At 43.1% G+C, this 18,547-nt stretch overlaps 1 protein-coding gene across 1 annotated transcript; it reads right to left on the reverse strand.

The window, feature by feature from the left end:
• Positions 1-303: 303 nt before the first annotated feature.
• On the reverse strand, positions 304-8,557 carry LOC147615816 (ubiquitin-conjugating enzyme E2 variant 1D-like). The gene is made up of 4 exons (XM_086778425.1): positions 8,296-8,557; positions 7,937-8,076; positions 7,314-7,439; positions 304-882 (listed from the first exon to the last, which is right to left on the reverse strand). Exons 1-4 carry the CDS (start codon positions 8,321-8,323, stop codon positions 742-744), a joined length of 435 nt encoding a protein of 144 aa, XP_086634551.1. The 5' UTR covers positions 8,324-8,557; the 3' UTR covers positions 304-741.
• Between the last annotated feature and the right edge of the window lie 9,990 nt (positions 8,558-18,547).

Raw genomic sequence — 18,547 nt, forward strand, 5'->3', positions numbered from 1 at the left:
AGGCCTCTAGCTTTTTACAGCATAGGGCTCAACATAGTTATGACCCAACCCAGACTATAATGGGCTGCAGTAGAGACATGACACATGCATCCTTCTATAGGGATGATGCATGTGACTGCTGACACCAAGCCTGAGCACTAAAAGAGTGACTCTCCTCCATGACTCTAAACATCACATGTTTGTTTAGGAAGCAAGAATAAACTATGTTCACAGGGATGTTATAAAGGTATAAATTCCAAAGTGCATCATTCCCCATACCTCATCACATCAAGGTGCCGAAGTCAAGAAGTACCAAAAGCCAGATTTCCAAGTGAAAATTCCAGTTAACAGGGAAAAAAAGTCTTACATGTCTCAAACCAAAAGAACATCCAGACTTGAAAATCTGGTAAAAATTGAAAGCTACAAAGGGGCCAGGTAATTACCAACCCTATGTTCAACATTATAAGACAATGGCTATGAGTACGGTGGCAGCAGGGTGGGTAGCATTATAACTACCTCTGGCATGTTCAACATTAGATAAGAAGCCAGAAGCAAGGGCACAAAAAAACACGACTTGCTTTCCCACCCCTCAACACCACCCCAAACAAACACCCAGACTTATTATGTACTGTGATACTGCAATACTTCAACAGCTTCCAAAAACCACGCCCAATGGTGTACCAAAATCCACCTTCGATCACCTGTCAGCTTTCAGCCCCTTTGTTTTTGGGACCTCCTAACATGTACCAGGGAAAAACATCACTAGAAAATACTGCCTTCCGGAGGTTGTGATAACTTTCTGTTGTATGGTGCAGCCATCTCCCTCTTAAGGTCTATTAGAATCTTTTCCAGGGTAAAATCTCTCTGCCAATTAGCAAGAAGTGGAAAATGCCTTGGTTCAACCTGCATAATGATAGAAGCACCCAGACACCCAAACTTTTATAAAGCATGTGCCAATATAATATATCGATTTTGAAAAAAAAGGCACGTGTGCATCTATCTGCACTTGCATGCACGCATATGGAAGGTTAATATCAGATAGCTTAGCTACACATCCATGCCTCAAAATGTGTTTCACTAAAATATAGCCCTTACGAAAAGGTGTGGCAGGGTTGACCAGAAAATCTTAATATTTCACTTAACTTTAAAAAGAACACACGCTGCAAAAGACATGGGATGCAGATACAAGACTTGTGTACGTATGCCCAAGCTTGTGACCAAAGATGGTTGGTCTCCCCTTCTCGTTCTTTATTCTAAAAGGAAATTTCTTACGAAACATTATGGGTACTTGGTAAAACTTATAACTCAAAGTCCTGGATTTCTGATAAACAAAATAAAAGCAACTCTTGCAAGGCAGCTCAGGAGCTATATCATAGCCTCGTGACTTAGGGACACAACTTTAAGACCATTACCATAACAAATAGGAAAATGTAGGAAGCATTCTATGCTTATGTACGTTGTCAGAGATCCAAACAGCAATGTGCAGGTCTCATAGATATTGTGCCCCTATTTGAGACGGCACTTAGTGATGATCACCCTTCCATCTCGATACACGGCCCATCCACCACATATACCATCCTGGCTTTCCTTCCGTTGCCTCACCTACAGTGATGTGGGGTCAACGTAGATCTTGATGACCTTAGGCTGGATTTCATTCAAGAAGGCAAGGCAATACACCATGTCTTCAACCTTGAGTAGAAGGAGCCTCTACCGCATCAAGGGCTTCCCCGCCCGCCATGTATCAATGAATGGCATTCCAATGATGCACATTCATACGCAAAAGTCTCCCCATCATCTTTTGAGGATATTGAGAGAGAGAGAGAGAGAGAGAGAGAGAGAGAGAGAGAGAGATTTCTATTAACGTCTACAAAATACCAAAGGATCTATGAGACCATAAGTGTTACAACGTGTCCATGAAGTGACAGAATCAATTTAAAAAAACATAATTAAAAACCCAACTAGAGCTTAAAGAAAAAAAACAGCCCTATAAGGGCCAGTGGTGAGTCGGTGAGAGAGAAAAAAAGAGAGGTCTCGCTGCCCGTGCCAGTGCAGTACTCTTGGCCCAGTCCTGTGCACCTGGCCCCACATCTCACTGGTCCAGCGGTTACAGCAACTAAAACCCCCCTCCTCTTTTTTTTTTTTCTTATTCCACTTCGCTACCCTTTCTTCTTCCAGCTCCTTCCCAGTGTCCTTTGCTTTCTCTGTGACAGGTTCTCCCGCCAATGCTTTTCCATTTCGGCTTTTGGTTCATCCCCGGTCTTTCCCCATAGCAGGACTCCATGGAAAAGCTGCTCCAAACTGCCTGAATGAGGCCACCCTCAGTTTGTTAGCAGTCATCTCCTGTCTGTACATTAAACCAGGGCCTCTGTTGTGGGTGTGCTTGCCCAGTTTTGGTGTTTTCCCATTTTTCTTCACTCTCCATGTATTTTTCCCATTTTTTTGGGGCGTGGGAGGGCTGTCGGCTGATTCTGTTGCTGGCTGACTAGTTTGTTTGCTACCCGACCTGATCTGCAGACCTGGCCGACCTGATTGTTTGCTGGTCGTGGGCCTCTGCTGCCAGTCGTGAGCACATTTGATGCTGTCGGCCTGTTCTGGACTGGCCGACCAATGGCCCCTTGCCCCCCACACTCTACATTGTAGATTCTGGGATTTTCTTGTGTGTATATAGCAGAGTTACACAGCTTCTCTCTCTCTCTCTCTCTCTCTCTCTCTCTCTCATCTGCGTTTTGCTCTCTACAGCAGTTGTCTTCATTTCTATTGTGCATTCTGACATGGTATTAGAGCCCAGGTGGCTTGAAGCTTGGAGACAATGGGACCTTGAGGGTTTGCTGATTTGAGGTGCTCATTGGAGATTGCTTGGGCTGTTCGGGGCTTGGAGATCGGGTAGAAGGCGGCCATCACCGTTGGACAGCCACCTTGCACATTATTTGCAGCCTCTTCTTCTTTTTTCCCACCCACCCTCCTTTCATAAGACCTTGTGAAGCCTTGAGATGGCAGACTTGCTTGAGATGGCTGAGAAGCACGTGAAGATCCCTACACTCCCCGCGTTCCCAGTGGACCGATAGTTGGACGAGAACAACTACGGCATATGGAAGGTAATGATGGAGTCCGTTTTGGAGTCTTATGACTTGGCTGATTTCATTGTCATTGGTGTTCCATGGCCAGAGTTGGAAGACGGGGAGTTACCCTCTATACGGAAGGAACGGAAGGCTCAGGCACAGTTATGGGATCGTGTCAATGCCCACATCCGTTCTTTCATCTTCCTAAATTGCACACCGAAGGTGATCAACCATATAAAGCATATGACACTGGCCAGAGGGATTTTGCAACATTTGGCTTCTCTGTACAACAGGGTATAACCCATGAAGAGGATCTCCTTGGAAGTTCAGATGCAAGTGATGAATCCTGCAAAGTCGTCAACGATGCGGGAGCACATCAACAAGTTGCAGGCTCTTCAGTAAGAGGTTCTTCATGCGGGGAAAGAGATATCTTCAAAGGACATGGCCATCACGTTGTTGTCCCATTTGCCCTCTTAGTACTCGGCATTTTACTCCTCTTTGATCACCAAGCTCAGCACCATCACTTGGGAGGAGCTTGTGCCAATGGTCTTGGACCAAGAAGAGCATTTTACGAACCCTCCACAAGGTGGAGGTTCTGAGGCCTTGACTACACAACAGTCGAAAGGCTTTAACAACAACAAGCCTAAAGGGAAGTCTTTGTCAGAGAAGTCTGCTGAGAAGAAGGCCGATTCAGACCGTGAGAAACTGAAGGCGGAGCGGACCTGTAATAACGATTGTGGCGAGAAAGGCCACTATTGGAGGAACTGTCCCAAGCAAAGGGGAAAGCTTGACTCGAAGTCCCAGAAGCTTGCCTTTGTGGGATATAACTCTCTTTCCAAAGGATATAGGTTGTATGACCCAAAGCAGAATGAGGTGGTCGTCAGTAGAGATGTTTTTGATCAGCATGTTCCAGCTTCCACTATTGATGAGCCGCCACTTCTTGGAGACCCAGATGAGTCTGATGATGATTCCCAGTCGATTGTTCCAACTGGACAACATCAGCCAGTTGAGGAGGTTGAGCCCCCAACTAGAGATGAGCCCCCGCAGCAACAAGAGGCTCCGCGTTCTATTCGAGTACCCAAGTGGTAGTTAGACACCCTTCGAGAGTCAGGTGTTACGGAGCTTCCCTCTCCGAGTGGACCATAGAGGACGGACCTCAAAGATCGCATAGAGTTCGTGACAAAAGTCATTCAGCGAAGCGCTTACAGGCAAACTATGCTTTGATGTCTCGTATCATACGAGACAAAGAGCCCACTTCCTTAAAGGAAGCCCTTTCACAAGATAAAAGCCATGCAGGTGGAACTGGATGCCATAGAGAAGAATAAAACTTGGGAGTCGATTCCGAGGCCGTCAAAACAGTCAATCATTGGTGTCAAGTGGGTCTTTAAGACCAAGTATACGTCAGATGGGCTGATGGACAAACACAAAGCTAGACTTGTGGCTAAGGGTTATGCTCATCGGCCTGGCATCGACTATGAGGATACCTTTGCACCGACAGCGAGGATGACCACGATTCGGACCATTCTTGCCCTTGCTTCTTCTCAGTGGTGGCCCGTATATTAGATGGATGTTAAATCCGCATTCCTTAACGGTGACTTGCAAGAGGAGGTGTATGTTGAGCAACCTCCAGGCTTTGAGGTTCCAAGATCAAAGGGGATGGTTTACAGGTTACGGAAGGCCTTGTATGGTCTTAAGCAGGCTTGGAATTAGAAGATTGATTCCTTCTTTCTACGGATTGGATTTCAGAGATCAGTTGCAGATCCTAACTTATATCTCTTTTGGGAATGCGGTTTGATCACGTTGATCATCCTTTATGTGGATGGCCTCATTCTCACTGGCGATCATGTGGAGCACATTGCAATGACGAAGGCTGCCTCGTCAAAGGAGTTTGAGATGACCGACTTAGGCTTACTCTACTTCTTCTTGGGATTGGAGATCTAGCAGACCCAGTGGGGGTTCTTTGTCTCTCAGCAACGCAACAGTATGTCCATGAGTTGCTCGAGGCCTTTGGGATGGAGAACTGCAAGCCTATCACGTCACCGATGGACCTGAACTTTAAGCTTACAGTGAATGATCCTTGTGAGCCGGTTGATGTCTCTCTGTATCGGAAACTAGTTGGTTCATTGATCTGGTTGCTGAACACCAGATTGGACTTACACTTTCCTGTGGGGCTGTTGAGCTCGTTCATGCAGACGCCTTTGAAGTCACATTGGGATCTTGCGATATCTGCAGGGTACGAAGAATCTTGGACTCTTCTACGACACTGAAGGGGAAACTAAGGGCCGAGTCCGACTCCAAGGCTGGAGTGACTCAAATTGGGGAGGAGATCCAAACACGAGGTGAGTAGATTTTGGTTGGTGACATCTTGCTTCTTTATTGTTTGACGGAGGACAATGCGGTGGACCTCTTCATGAAGTCTCTACCTCAAGCTATGCTCCGGCAGCACTCCAGCTCACTCGGGTTGGTTCCACATCCAGGAGCTGAGAGGGGGCGTTGGCAGTCATCTCCTATCTGTACATTACACCAAGGCCTCTGTTGTGGGTGTGCTGCCCAGTTTTGGTGTTTTCCCATTTTTCCTCACTCTCCATGTAGTTTTTCCATTTTTCTGGGTGTGGGAGGGCTGTCAGCTGATTCTGTTGCTGGCCGACTAGTTTGTTTGCTACCCGACCTGATCTGCAAACCTGGCCGATCTGATTGTTTGCTGGCCGATCTGATTGTTTGCTGGTCGTGGACCTCTGCTGCTAGTCGTGAGCACATTTGCTGCTGTCGGCCTGTCCTGGACTGGCTGACCAGCAGCCTGGGGCCATATAAGATGTCCCCTTGCCCCCCACACTCTACATTGTAGATTCCGGGATTTTCTTGTGTGCATATAGCAGAGTTACACAGCTTCTCTCCCTCTCTTACATCTGTGTTTTGCTCTCTACAGCAGTTGTCTTCATTTCCACTGTGAATTCTGACACAGTTCACAGTTGTCCATTTTCAGAAGTGGACATTGAGCTCCTATTGACTACTATAGGGGCCCTCACCGTTATTTGCAGGATTTCTGCTAGCAGACCAGTTGAGACCAAGTCAGAGGTCACCTGCAAGCTAGGATTCTCAAGGATCAGAGACACATCAAAATATCTAGTTTCACATGGCAACAGCTACATTAGGATCAAAATCCGCTTGGCCCCACTTGCAATTTTTTTAGAAGAGGAGTCACATTGCATTCTGTAGTGCTTGGGCACACTTCATGAGGTCTACCTTGCATGCTCACATTCATTATGACGATTACCTTGCACACTGCTAGTTGCTTTGTCTTGATGGTGAATCTGAACTGCCTTTGCTCGCATGAAAGATCATTGAAGCTGGAAGCTCACAGCCCCTTGGAAGAAGGCATCTTTGTAATCCCATTACCTCTGCAAAAAGCAGCAGCCCTCACAAAAGGGCATGATAGCTCTAGAAGATGCCCTGGGCATCCTCACTTCTAATAAATTCTACATACTCTGTGTAACACTTTGGCTTTATAGCCTAGCTTAGTCTTTTGTTCAGTTTAGTGTTCCTTTTTATGGATTCATGGCCTTCACTTACGCATTCATGTATTGGTCTCATGGGTCATTTTGGCTTTCCGTAGACGTTAATAGAACTCTCTCTCTCTCTCTCTCTCTCTCTCTCTCTCTCTCTCTCTACATAGACCACGATGAGATTACCTCCATGAAAGAGCCAAGAAAGAAAGAAAGAAAGAAATACAGTTATATTAAATTCCTTGAAAAGACCCAATGGGTTTATGAGACCAAAAAAGATGGTACTAGTATTGGATGAGGACACCACACGATTGGTTAGGTTGATCACATTGTACATGCCAGATTCACGTAGTACGTGGATCCTGCTCTTTGCGTAGCGTGTTTTCCCTTTCATGTTTCGCTAGCATACAGTTAGTTACCCACAGATCACATAGTCCCTTTGGGTCTCATAGACCCTTTGGGACTTTTGTAGACATAAAAGATCTCTCTTTCTTTCTTTCTTTCTCTAAACATGTGCATTATGTGGCTTGCCAGATCACCTATAGTTCCAAAAGAACAGTAGTCCCCATGATCCTCACAAAATACATGCAAATGGAAGCGGCAGCATAACTATCAAGATCTATGAAATGTTCAATTAAGCATTGCAGATATCTCATGCACACCCACACCCAGATACATGATATAATAGCTGTAGCAGCAGTGTTTTGTGAAGTAATACTTTTGTATCAATTCCATGCCACTCCACACAATTTCCTTAAAGTATGAGGCTTACCAATCCATTGTTTTGATTAACACATGTCATGTTAATCTTGGAGTAGAATTTGACATTGGGAGGCTTGTCTGGGTAATCTTTGTCGCAAAAGAGCTTCAACTGGTAAATGCGCCCTTCATGTACGGACTATACAAAACAGTAAAAAGGTAAGAGAAATGATCATTTGCTAACTTTAAAGCAAAACATTATACCATAGAGCGCAGCAAAAGTAAGAGAATGAAAAAAAGATGATAGCATGGGCATGGACACTGCACACACATGGTACAAACACACGCGCGCACACACACACACACACAGTACGTACATACATACCTACCTACCTACCTAAACGCAGACATAGGCACACACATACTTACCAAAACACATACATACATACATACACACGTACATTATACATATGTACATACATACACCAAAACATACTTACATACACATAAAAAGTGGGGCTTTGAACACCTCCATCTTTTAGGCTGCTTACAGCAGATGGACAGGCAATGGACGGGCTTGATTTGCCATCCCAAGTGACAGCCAAGGCTGAGATCTCTATACTTTTACCAGGACTGCAGATGTGTGAGCAGCCTTGCTTGGCAGGACCAAAAGCCCATACATGCATAAGGTCTTACATTATGAGGTCCAATGATGGTCCCTGTCCACGACCGCATGTAGAGATCGTCGCCATCGTCCATTCCATAGCTCACAGTGCCATCTCCTATACCTTTCTCTCCTCTCTCCAGCTCTTCTAGTAAGCGGAAATTCCTGGGCACTGCAAAAGGGTTTTTGTGACTGCAGTGAGTGAGATCTGTTGCACCATGGCTTGTAGAGAAACTAAAAAAGGCTAAATTGCCATGCGATTGAATTTCTGATACTATAATAACCTGAATGCAGATGATTTAAGCAGATTTTGTTGATGGATTTCTTCCCCCAAAACAGAAAAGCAAATTAAAAAAAAAGCAGAAAAAGTAGGTTACATGGAAGGACTTACCAATGACGCTTGTTGCTGCGGATGCCATACAGACACTTCTGAGAGGAAGACGTTTCAATTTCTTGTTTTTTCTGTTTTTGAAGGCAGCCTAGAAGAAAAAAACTGCTCAGAGCAGATCTGGTTCAGAAAGAACACGTACGCACACAGACAAGCGCGAACCCTAATTTCTGGCACTAAGACAAAGAGGGCCCAAAACCCACACGCACACGCACACGCACACACGCGCGAACCCTTATGCCTGATATATATTAAGGCAAAGAGGGGCCAAAATCGAGCCCCACACACACACATATATAGCCAAAAACGGCGGAGTGCGGAGAAAACGTCGCCTTCTCAACAGAAAACGGAACTTCATATGCTGTGGAAAGGCAGGACAACATGTGAAAAGCCAATCATATATTTGTATGTTGCTGCTTAGTGCTTTGGTTCACATGAAATAGCACCACCAAGTCCTTGATGGAGGGACTTGATCGCGCTACATCGATGATTAATTGCCCCCACTCTCCATGGCACCAACGGCCGCCATCACCTCTCGCCTAGAGCCTTTACAATGCGAGTCGTGGGATGGACGGCCTGATTGCACTACATCTATGATGAATTGCCCTCACTCACAATGGCACTTGTGCATTCCACCTATATGAAAGACACTCCAGACCATGCAACTCCTCCTCCATGGTGGCTGGACATGCAATTTACTTGCACCTGACACCTTTATGTGGCTGATGAAGTCCTAACATGGGATATGCATTCCACGCAAACATATCAGACCATGTGACTCTCTCTCTCTCTCTCTCTCTCTCTCTCTCTCTCTCTCTCTTCCACTGATCCCTTCCCCACTAAAATGTTGTATAATAGATCAATAGCAATGTGTATTGAAAGGATCATGAGGCTACATTTACCATTGCGGTCCCACACACTATCAAAATGAGTTAACTACAAGAATACTACATGAGTGTCTTGTGAAAGAACCTTGCTTGTGATTCCTTATGATTTAGTCAATCTATTTCCAAGAGAGACCCAAGATCTCTTAATAGTATCGTCACAATCTAAGCCCTAGTATGTGCATTTATTTTGAGAATGGGTTTGAAGGGTCAAGAAGCACACCTTAGAACTAGTGTTCAAGTTTAAACTCTACCAACAATATTGGTTCTTTTAAAAAAACTTAAACTAGAAATTGAAGAAAAAAGAGTGCCAGAGAGAGAGAGAGGAAGAAGACACAAACACCCCATCTAGATTACCATTATGATATTGAGAAAGAGTTTAAAAATAAAGATTCGTTCTCTTGAAATTTTCTGTCAATGTGAACTACAATAGATAGTATATATTTATTGGTGGTGGCCAACAACCATAAAGCATGTACATCATTGTCTATCTTTAAAATATGTTTTTTCAATAGCATTCAATAGCATTATTATGGATTGAATGGGTAAGTGTGAACATTTGTCCTTGAAGAAGTCTCTCAAAAATAGCATTTAGAAGAAAAAAAGACTAGAATTGTGTAATATAAATATTTAAAAAAGCTTCATCTCATAGAGATTTGTGTTTTTTTATGAAACTCAAGTAGAGAAACTTTAGAATAGCTATAAAAATAGCTTACTCACAAAAAGACTAGAATTGTGTAATATCAATATTTAGTATCATAGAGATTTGTGTTTTTGATTAAATTTGAGAATAAGTATAAAAATAGCCTACACACAAAATAAAGGCAATGAAAATAAAAAATATGGCTGTTGTCAAGCTTTTTTTGCACATGTGAGTACCATTTTTATAGAGATAGTTTGAAAAATTCTAATGAGAATCTATCTTGTGAGCTTATAGAATATGACATATACATAAAAAATACATAATATAAAAACCATGACACTTGATGTATCTAAAATTTATTAATACTATATCTACACACTTTAGAGCATTTCCATTACAAGCTTAGCTGGCCTATTAAAATAGAATCATCGTCAAAATTATTAGGAACTTCATATTCTTATACATAAACCATAACAAGAATTAATGACTATACCTACTTATCAAAACTCCAAATTTCTTGGTTGGACATTCAAAAGATGCAAACTCTTATTGCAAATCCCTACATGCTTATAAAATATCTATAAAGGTGATGTAGAATGTGATCAGGGAGTTGGAAAAGGCTAGAGCTAAGGGAAATAAACGAGGAGATGGATACCTTCAAAAGAGATGGGATCCACTCATTCAAGCTAGGTAGGTCAGAGCTTTGTCATCCCTAGATTTGGAAGAGTTTACAAGTTGCAAGACAAAATGGAACAAGCTAGAGAAAAAGAGGGCTCTAGCTCCCTAGATTTGGAAGAGTTTACAAGTTGCAAGACAAAATGGAACAAGCTAGAGAAGAAGAGGGCTCCAGCTCGCATATTGCTTTCTAGAAAGTTATATTTAAAAAAGTCTCTACCTCCCTCTAGGTTTTTCTTTAAATCGTTGAACAAGATAATATTTCCAAGATCATTAATGTTGACTCCTTCATACTTAGGAGGTATGTGAGACAAAGTTATCCATTATCTCCCCTGATGTGTATAGTAATCTCTCATTCTCTTCTACTTGCTTTTGAGTTAGCTCTAGTAAATAACCCGTAGGTGGAAGGGATCTAGCTACGGGTTATTTACCCACCATAGGTGGAAGGGATCCACACATTAACAATAGGGAGAAAATAGTGATAGAATGTTTTGCAAATAATTATTTGCTATTTTAGAGGCCTCATATGAGAATGTGAGGGGAGTCCTCCCTCATATTCAACGTTTTTCACATGCTTATGGTTTTAAATGTAATATTCATAAGTTATGGATAATTGGCCTTATTTGAAGATAATACTTTTGATGTGTCAAGATGGAAATGCCAGGTGGTTATAAGGCCAAGTGTTTAGACATCTTGGATGTCCTTTGGGAGTTGTGTAAGTAGAAATAACATAGTTAATTGGCTCATGGTGATGGTGAAATTGGTGGCCATATCAAAAGATGGGATGATATTCATCTTCCTTTTCTCTCTAATGTTTAAGGGGAAGAGATACTTCTCCTCCGGCTGGCCGCTCTATGAGGAAAAGGATATCTCATACAGAGGGAGGGGGGGGAAACAACCACACACGTGGTCTGTAATGCCAAATGGGATCATCGCCTCTATCTGTGAGGAAAGGGCCAAGCCTCCAAAGTCTCAAGAAGGCTTCTCGTCGCTTCCGCATGTGGCCAGAACCTCCCTGTAACTTGCCCCACTAACCGTGGAGGGTGTGAATGATATCAAGCCATATGCTCCTGATGGTCTCAACCCGCGGAGTGTGGGTACCCTCAATGGCCTCGCTGCATCTAGCATGCCAGATGTGCTAGGCTGCTATGCTATTGCAAATCTCCCATCTCTGGGAGCCTAGTCGCCAGTCACCTGTCGGTGGGGAGCTGGTACTACTGTAATACGATGGTGGGAGACCTGAAGGGCTAGTCCTCCCCCATCCTCCTCATAATTCTTGACCACTCTAGCCTCAATGGCCAAACCAAAAGTACCCCAAGTGATGATTTGGGTCGATGCCCTATCCATAGCAAAGATGCGGAGAATCCATTGCCAAATCTACTGAGCCTTCCGGCAATCCCAAAGACAATGTCGCTGAGACTCCTCGGGGTGGCCGCACCACTGGCAAGCTGTTGACCTCCAACTACCAGCCAAGTATGATCAATCGTTGAACCTAGCCAATGCATGCCCGAGAAAAGGCCCAATACGAAGTGATGTACCACACAGTGGCTAACAATACCTGGTTTGCCACTACCACTCTGCTATTAGGGAGAGCCTCACTGAGCTCCAGTATAAAAGCTTCTTCCGAATACTCAGAAGAAGTGTGGCGAGCTACTTCTTAGGAGAGATATCAATGCTAACCTGGCAACCGAGATATCAAATAGGAGTGCCCCTCAGGATCCACTGAAAATCCTCAATTAGTCGCCAAGTCGGGGCGGGTGCTAAGCCTACCCAAAACTCACACGACTTGTGCTAGTTGATCTGTGCTCCTAAAGCGCAGCAGAAGACCTCTATCGCCTCCGCAAATCTTTGAAGATTTCCGACTTCTCCTGCAAGGAAAGCTATTGTGTCATCTGCAAACTCCTCTTGCATACGGAGGGGAAGCCGCAATCCCTGAAGCTCGGTCTCTTGGGCAATGAGCAAACTACTCATGTCTTCGGTGATAAATAGGAAGAGGTAAAGGACAACCCTGTCCAACTAAGTGGGAGAGGGGGAATCTGTCACCATAGGCTCCCTGAATGAGAACCTAGCTGTGTGAGGCTGAGTAAAGTCCTGAGACTCCACGAGTCCACTCCATGGGGAATCCCATCTGGCTCATAGTGCCCTCTATAAATCTCTAATCCACCCTATCATAAGCTTTCTCAAAGTCTAGGAGTAGCACAATGAGATCCTGTTGTCGCATCTTGAAGCTGTTGCCTCCCTAGAAGGTGAAGATGTTGTCTAGAATGCTTCGATCCTGAACAAAGCTAGTCTGAGTGTCATGGATCAAGTATAGGAGAAAAGGTTGTAGTCTCCTGCTGATGGCCTTAGCCAAGATCTTATAGGCTGTCCCTAGAAAAGTGATGGGTCTCCACTGTCGGATCTCCAATCTATCACCACCCTCCTTGGGAATCAAGTGGATCTAGCCCTCTGAGAGTTTCTCTAGCATGGCGCCTGTGATCATAATCTCATTGAAGGCAGCACAAAGGCCACCTTCCATGAGGTCCCAATGGCAAAGAAAAAAGGAGACTGGAAGAAGCCAGTGCCGTCACTGCCTTTGCCAATTCCTCTACAGTAAAAGGTGTCAATAAGAATGACTAAAAAGAGGGGGGAACCACCTCCCTCATATGCCGCTAAACCATCTCGAGTACTTCCACCACCTGTGGAGATATTGGGGCAGCAATGAGTAGGGATCGAAAAAAGTCCGTGGTGATGGCTCTCACCTAGGGGGGTCTGAAACAATAGCTCCATCCTGGCCACACAACTTGTGAATACCGTCTCTCCTCATGTGGGGACCGACTATCTCAAAGAAATCCCATGTGACTCTATAGCTTGCCTGAGTCCAGAAAGAGGCCCTCGCATGATACCTGTACTCCATCCTCCTCTCCTCTATGGATCTAATCTATGTGCAAGTCTCGGCAAGATGACTCTCGATCCACTGGCTCTCCAAGGACCTCTCTTGAAGAAGCCATTGTAGAGAGGCAAGATTCCTTCGCAAACTCCTCTCCTGCTCCTAGAAACCCCCTAATCGGCTATGGGCTGCCTCCTCCAAGAAATTGGTGATCTCCCCTAAGCCCTCATCCAACCGTACGCGTAGTAGAGCATGAAAGAAAATCCAAACCCACCCATATCTACTCTATCCTGCTACAAATCTATGGGTCTTGAATGAGACTGCCCAGGATCCTCAAGCTCATCTACCTGTCATGCCTCCAGGGGTCCTCCAAGGATAGAATAACTGGGGCGTGGTCTGAAAATGTAGTGCGTGCCAAAATACCGATCATACCCTCTCAGTTGTTGCAAACCCACTCATCCACATAAAATGTGTCAAGTCTAGAGAGCTTGGGGTCGATGCTCCTCCTATCCAATCTCAAGAAGCAAGGGCTTCCAGGGTGACACCCAAACTCTAGAAGATGCCTTGGATCCTGTCCCTTGACTACAAGAACCATCTCCTTCCAGGCTGAGTACTCTGCTCCTGAATTTGTGGCCATGCCACCCCCAAGATGTTAACCCAATTCTAGAGTTAACAAGATCTACCGCTATTATCTTACATCAAGGAGTCACGATACATACACCAAAGGGTCACACATTCAAGATATGAAGCAATGGTGTCCGAAGCTACAACTTGAACGGGGGCCGTAATGGTGTGACGGAGTATTTATGGGCGATTCTCACTTCAAGAGTGTGTGGTAGCACGATAGGATGAAGTCCTAAAAGTGATGTACTTCATGGATATATTATGAGCGTAGTCATTGTAATAGCATTAGGCCTCTTATGAGCCTAAAGTGCTCGACCGGCCACAGTTTAAGTGAGTGTGAACACTTATGGTCACATGTATATAAGTGAATTTCTCTCATAATATAACATACTCTCCCATTGTGCAGTTGAGTCTTACTCTTGCTAATCCTCTTGCTAATCTCTCTCTCTAATGCATGCTAGTGAGTGTGTGTGAGTGAAGTGAGGTGAGAGGAGGGACAAGTACCCATAGTGCAACACAGCGGTGTGACAACGCTCGTGGGAGGCGCGGTGGAATTTCTTCTCAAGGAGTTGTAGAGCTTGGAGACCTCAAGGGTTATGAGCTTGGCCATTGGAAAGATTCTCACGAGAGTTACGGTTCACTAGGTAATCTCTTTTTGGATGTGTTTCAAGGAGGGTTAGGGTGAGTCCTAACATTTTTGGCGCCGCTGCCGGGGAACCATCCCTTGGCTTTTTCCATTGTTTTTCCCCTAATCTATGCATTACCCATTGTCCATTATCTTTATTAATGGTTTCCCATGAAAAAGATGTGGATTTAAGGGTGATTTATAAATGATTTGGTGCAGAATAGCTCTCTTTTTTGTTTTTGTAAACAATGCTTTTTCCTTAATTTTTAGCTTGATTTGTTGTTTTTGTTGTTGTTATTATGGTTTTTCATATTCTTAGGGCTTGCACATAGGTTGTATTAGGCTTAGCCTGCATCCATTGCATCAAACAATGCAATAGAATGTAATTTTTAGTGAATGTTAGCTCTCTTTAGTGTTAAACATAGAACTAAAATCATTAATTTTAGCTTAATTGTGTGTTTTTTGTTTGAATTATTTTCATTAGAGTGTTAGCAAACAAGCACTAGGAGTAGCTTAATCCTTCAAAAAATTTCTTAAAACCATCAAGAAACCCTTGAATTCGACTAATTTCTCTTAATGGACTAGTTATTATCATTAAGGGTAATTAATCTTGTTCAAGAGGTTTAAAAATTAGAAAATGTGTTAATTGGACTCTAAATTGATCATGTGAGTAGTTAAAATTAGTGTTTTTGAGTGTTTTTGAGTGTTTTGAGAGCATCTAGATGCATCAAAACACCTAATTATATCAATTTCTTCATTAATTGAGGGAATTTGACTCTCTGCTTAATTTTGCCTTGCAAGAGGAGACCAAAATTAAGAGTCTAATTAATCTCCTATTTTAGATTGATTTACACATTTGTTGATGCACATAGATTAGCACTCCCTTGCTCTATCCAATGATGTGCTCAATCGTGTGAATTAATTAGGGATTAGTAGTTAATTAGAGTCTTTGATTAGTGTAAAAGAGGAAAAGATTAGTGAAAAGATTAATCTCTGATTAATTTCTAATCACTTTTTTACATAACTCATTAAGGCTAATGAGCATTCAATGAGTAGATGCTCATGAGTTATTAAATTGTCCATTTTGGGGGGTCATTTATGAAGGGTGTAAGGGGTGTCATAAAAAAGGTTGACTTTTTTTATTCCCACTTACCTTTTTGGAAAAATACCAATATCTCCTTAAATTTAAATTAAAAAAAATCCCCCCCAATATCTCCCGAGCTGTGAGAGAAGATAAAAAGCAAAAAAAAAAATGTGTTTGCTCATTAAGGAGCATTTAGGCACTCCGACATAGCAATGATAGAGGGATTGCTAGGGATCACACAAGGACTGAACCCAAGGCCTGACATCTTTGAGCCATTGAGATCTATGCCACAAATGCACCTCCCAATACCATTGGCCATGCCTATAACAAAAAGCGTATCATCGGGTTTTACACCCCCTGTCACTTCGATCCCACCAGGCTTTGGTTCCTTACCTAACATTCCCACGAATCCTATAGGTACCAACCCTTTCCTGGATGCCCACACCTTGGACAAGGGGGGTAGCCCAAGGACTTAGTGAGTCTCTCCCAACAAGAGTACTCACATACGACCTCAATGACACATACAGAAATACGGCCATACAAATTTTCAAAATTATGGGCAAATACGATGGAACAACAGACCCTGTTCAATTCATTCAAATGTTTGAACAGAGATGTGAAGCCTTTGGAAATCCCAATTGTCCCACCAAGGTACATGTGTTGAACCTATGCTTAGAGAGAAAAGCTAGTCTCGATGGTTCATCACATTGATGCTCGCGATCAAGACTAGCTTCAAAACCTTGAAATCAGCCTTTATATATAGCTTTTCCAGACAAGGTGATCGGTGGAGTGCAGCAAAAGAACTCTATTCAATTGAGCGTTGCCCAAATGAAACCATAAGAGACTTTATCCTTCGGATAAAACTCTTGGACTCATGATGTGAGTCATGGGAAAAATTAAAAGATATTCAATTGAAGAGATGTTTCATGATGGGCTTAAAGAATAATAGCTTACACAACTTGATCATTGTATCCAATCTAGAAACATTCGATCAATGTTGTAATGAAGTAATACGTTTAGATGACAACATGTTGGAAGATGATCATGCTACGAGGTGTTCCTCATCTAAACCAAGAGAAGCAATGGCAAAAGAAAGATCGATCTCGGAATTGACATTCCCATAATTCTATGCAGCCTTGCTTAAAACCTTTCCATCGACATCTCTAAGAGAGGATGAACTCCTTCAAAACCAGACATCCTTAATGCCTCTACAAGTGAGGAACGAAATGCCTTGTGTTGAGTGCAATCACTACGACCATCCCAATCCCCGTTATGCATACAAGGCACCTGCTTTTCTATACTGCATATATTGTAAAACCTTTGACCATGATACTAAAAAGTGTCCCACTTCATCCACAATTGACTCAAAACCTCCACCTCTCGTGCACCAAACAAAAACAGTCCAAAGGGTAGAAACTGCTCAAGAAGTGGTTAATCGAACACTTCGGTGTTTCTATTGTCATGGATCTCACAAGGTGGTTGATTGCACAGTTTGGAATACTTCCATGCCCATAGTCACTGACACGCGCGACCCATGTGTGAATGATGTGGCATTGATCACATGTTCCAAGATTGCCCAAGATGAGTTGCTTCAATGCAACTTGTCTCACAAAATACAATGCAACTTATCTCACAAAATACAACTCTTAACATCTTAAGCATATAAAATGGGCAATCGGACATGGTACCCTTGAATGTGCTTACACGTTTACAAGCCAATGCACGAGAAACAGTCAAAAGGAATGCAAAAGACAATACCTCAACATGGGTAGAAGAACATGCTGTCTCTCTCTCTCTCTCTCTCTCTCTCTCTCTCTCTCTGTCCTTCTATCTCAATCTCTCTCTCTCTCTCTCTCTCTCTCTCTCTCTGTTCTTAGTCTCTCTAACTCAATCTCTCTCTCTTTGTCTCTCTCTCTCTCTAAAAAACTAAACTAAGTCTACTCTCTTTTGTTGTCTCCCTCAGCAGAACCCAAAAGAAAAAGTAAAACCTTCTAAAACCAAGAAAGACAAGGGACAACAAACTATTGAAACCAAAGATGAATTAAAAGACAGGGAAAAGGAGCCTGTGGGGAGGAGATAAACCTAAAAGAACCAAAAGCTACACATGATGCAGGAGCATCCACCTCAAAAGTCCACCACATAAACCACAAAACCCATATGTGCGACACGTTGTACAAAATCCCAAAAGAAAATTTGATCTCGTCACATGGGCAAATATAATGAAAAACTGACAAACCAAAGAAAGTCAGAAAAGGAAACAAGTTCTAGTACGTCACTAAGTGAGGATGAAACAAGTTCTAGTACGTCACTAAGTGAGGATGAAACAAGTTCTGACTCTTCACTCAGTGCACCACATAGACCAATCAAGAAACTAGAACCCACCTAGCCACCCCAAATTGATAATAATGATCATATAACATATGTGGATCATAAAAAGCAAGCTCAGGAGAGCATGCTTAGCTTGGTTGAATGTCTTACAGGATCATCGGTTGTGATTGAGTCTCATAATGCCAATCCCAAAAAGCAACTAAAAAACAAAGCCCAGAGGAGTACCGCTTCCCCTTTCAAGAAGAGGAAGACATACTCTCTACAGAAGAGTCATTTGAGACAGATTGCACAAACTATACGCTTGAGAAAGCACGTGAGGAATTTGATAATTCCCTTACAAGATTAAAACAGTCTCTCAAAACCTCATTTAGAGGAATGCTCTTCTCTCATGAAGTCAGCATCACATCAGCACTTGCACCTTTAAGGGCTCAACATGAGTTATACCAAGACATAGAGCTCCATAAAACAGGATTGTGAGGATTCATAAGTTTCCAAATAAACCTCATTAAGAATTGTCAGAGGG

The sequence above is a fragment of the Cibotium barometz genome, chromosome 39 (assembly GCF_041138505.1).
Source record: "Cibotium barometz isolate CiBa-2024 chromosome 39, ASM4113850v1, whole genome shotgun sequence".
Lineage (NCBI taxonomy): Eukaryota > Viridiplantae > Streptophyta > Polypodiopsida > Cyatheales > Cibotiaceae > Cibotium > Cibotium barometz.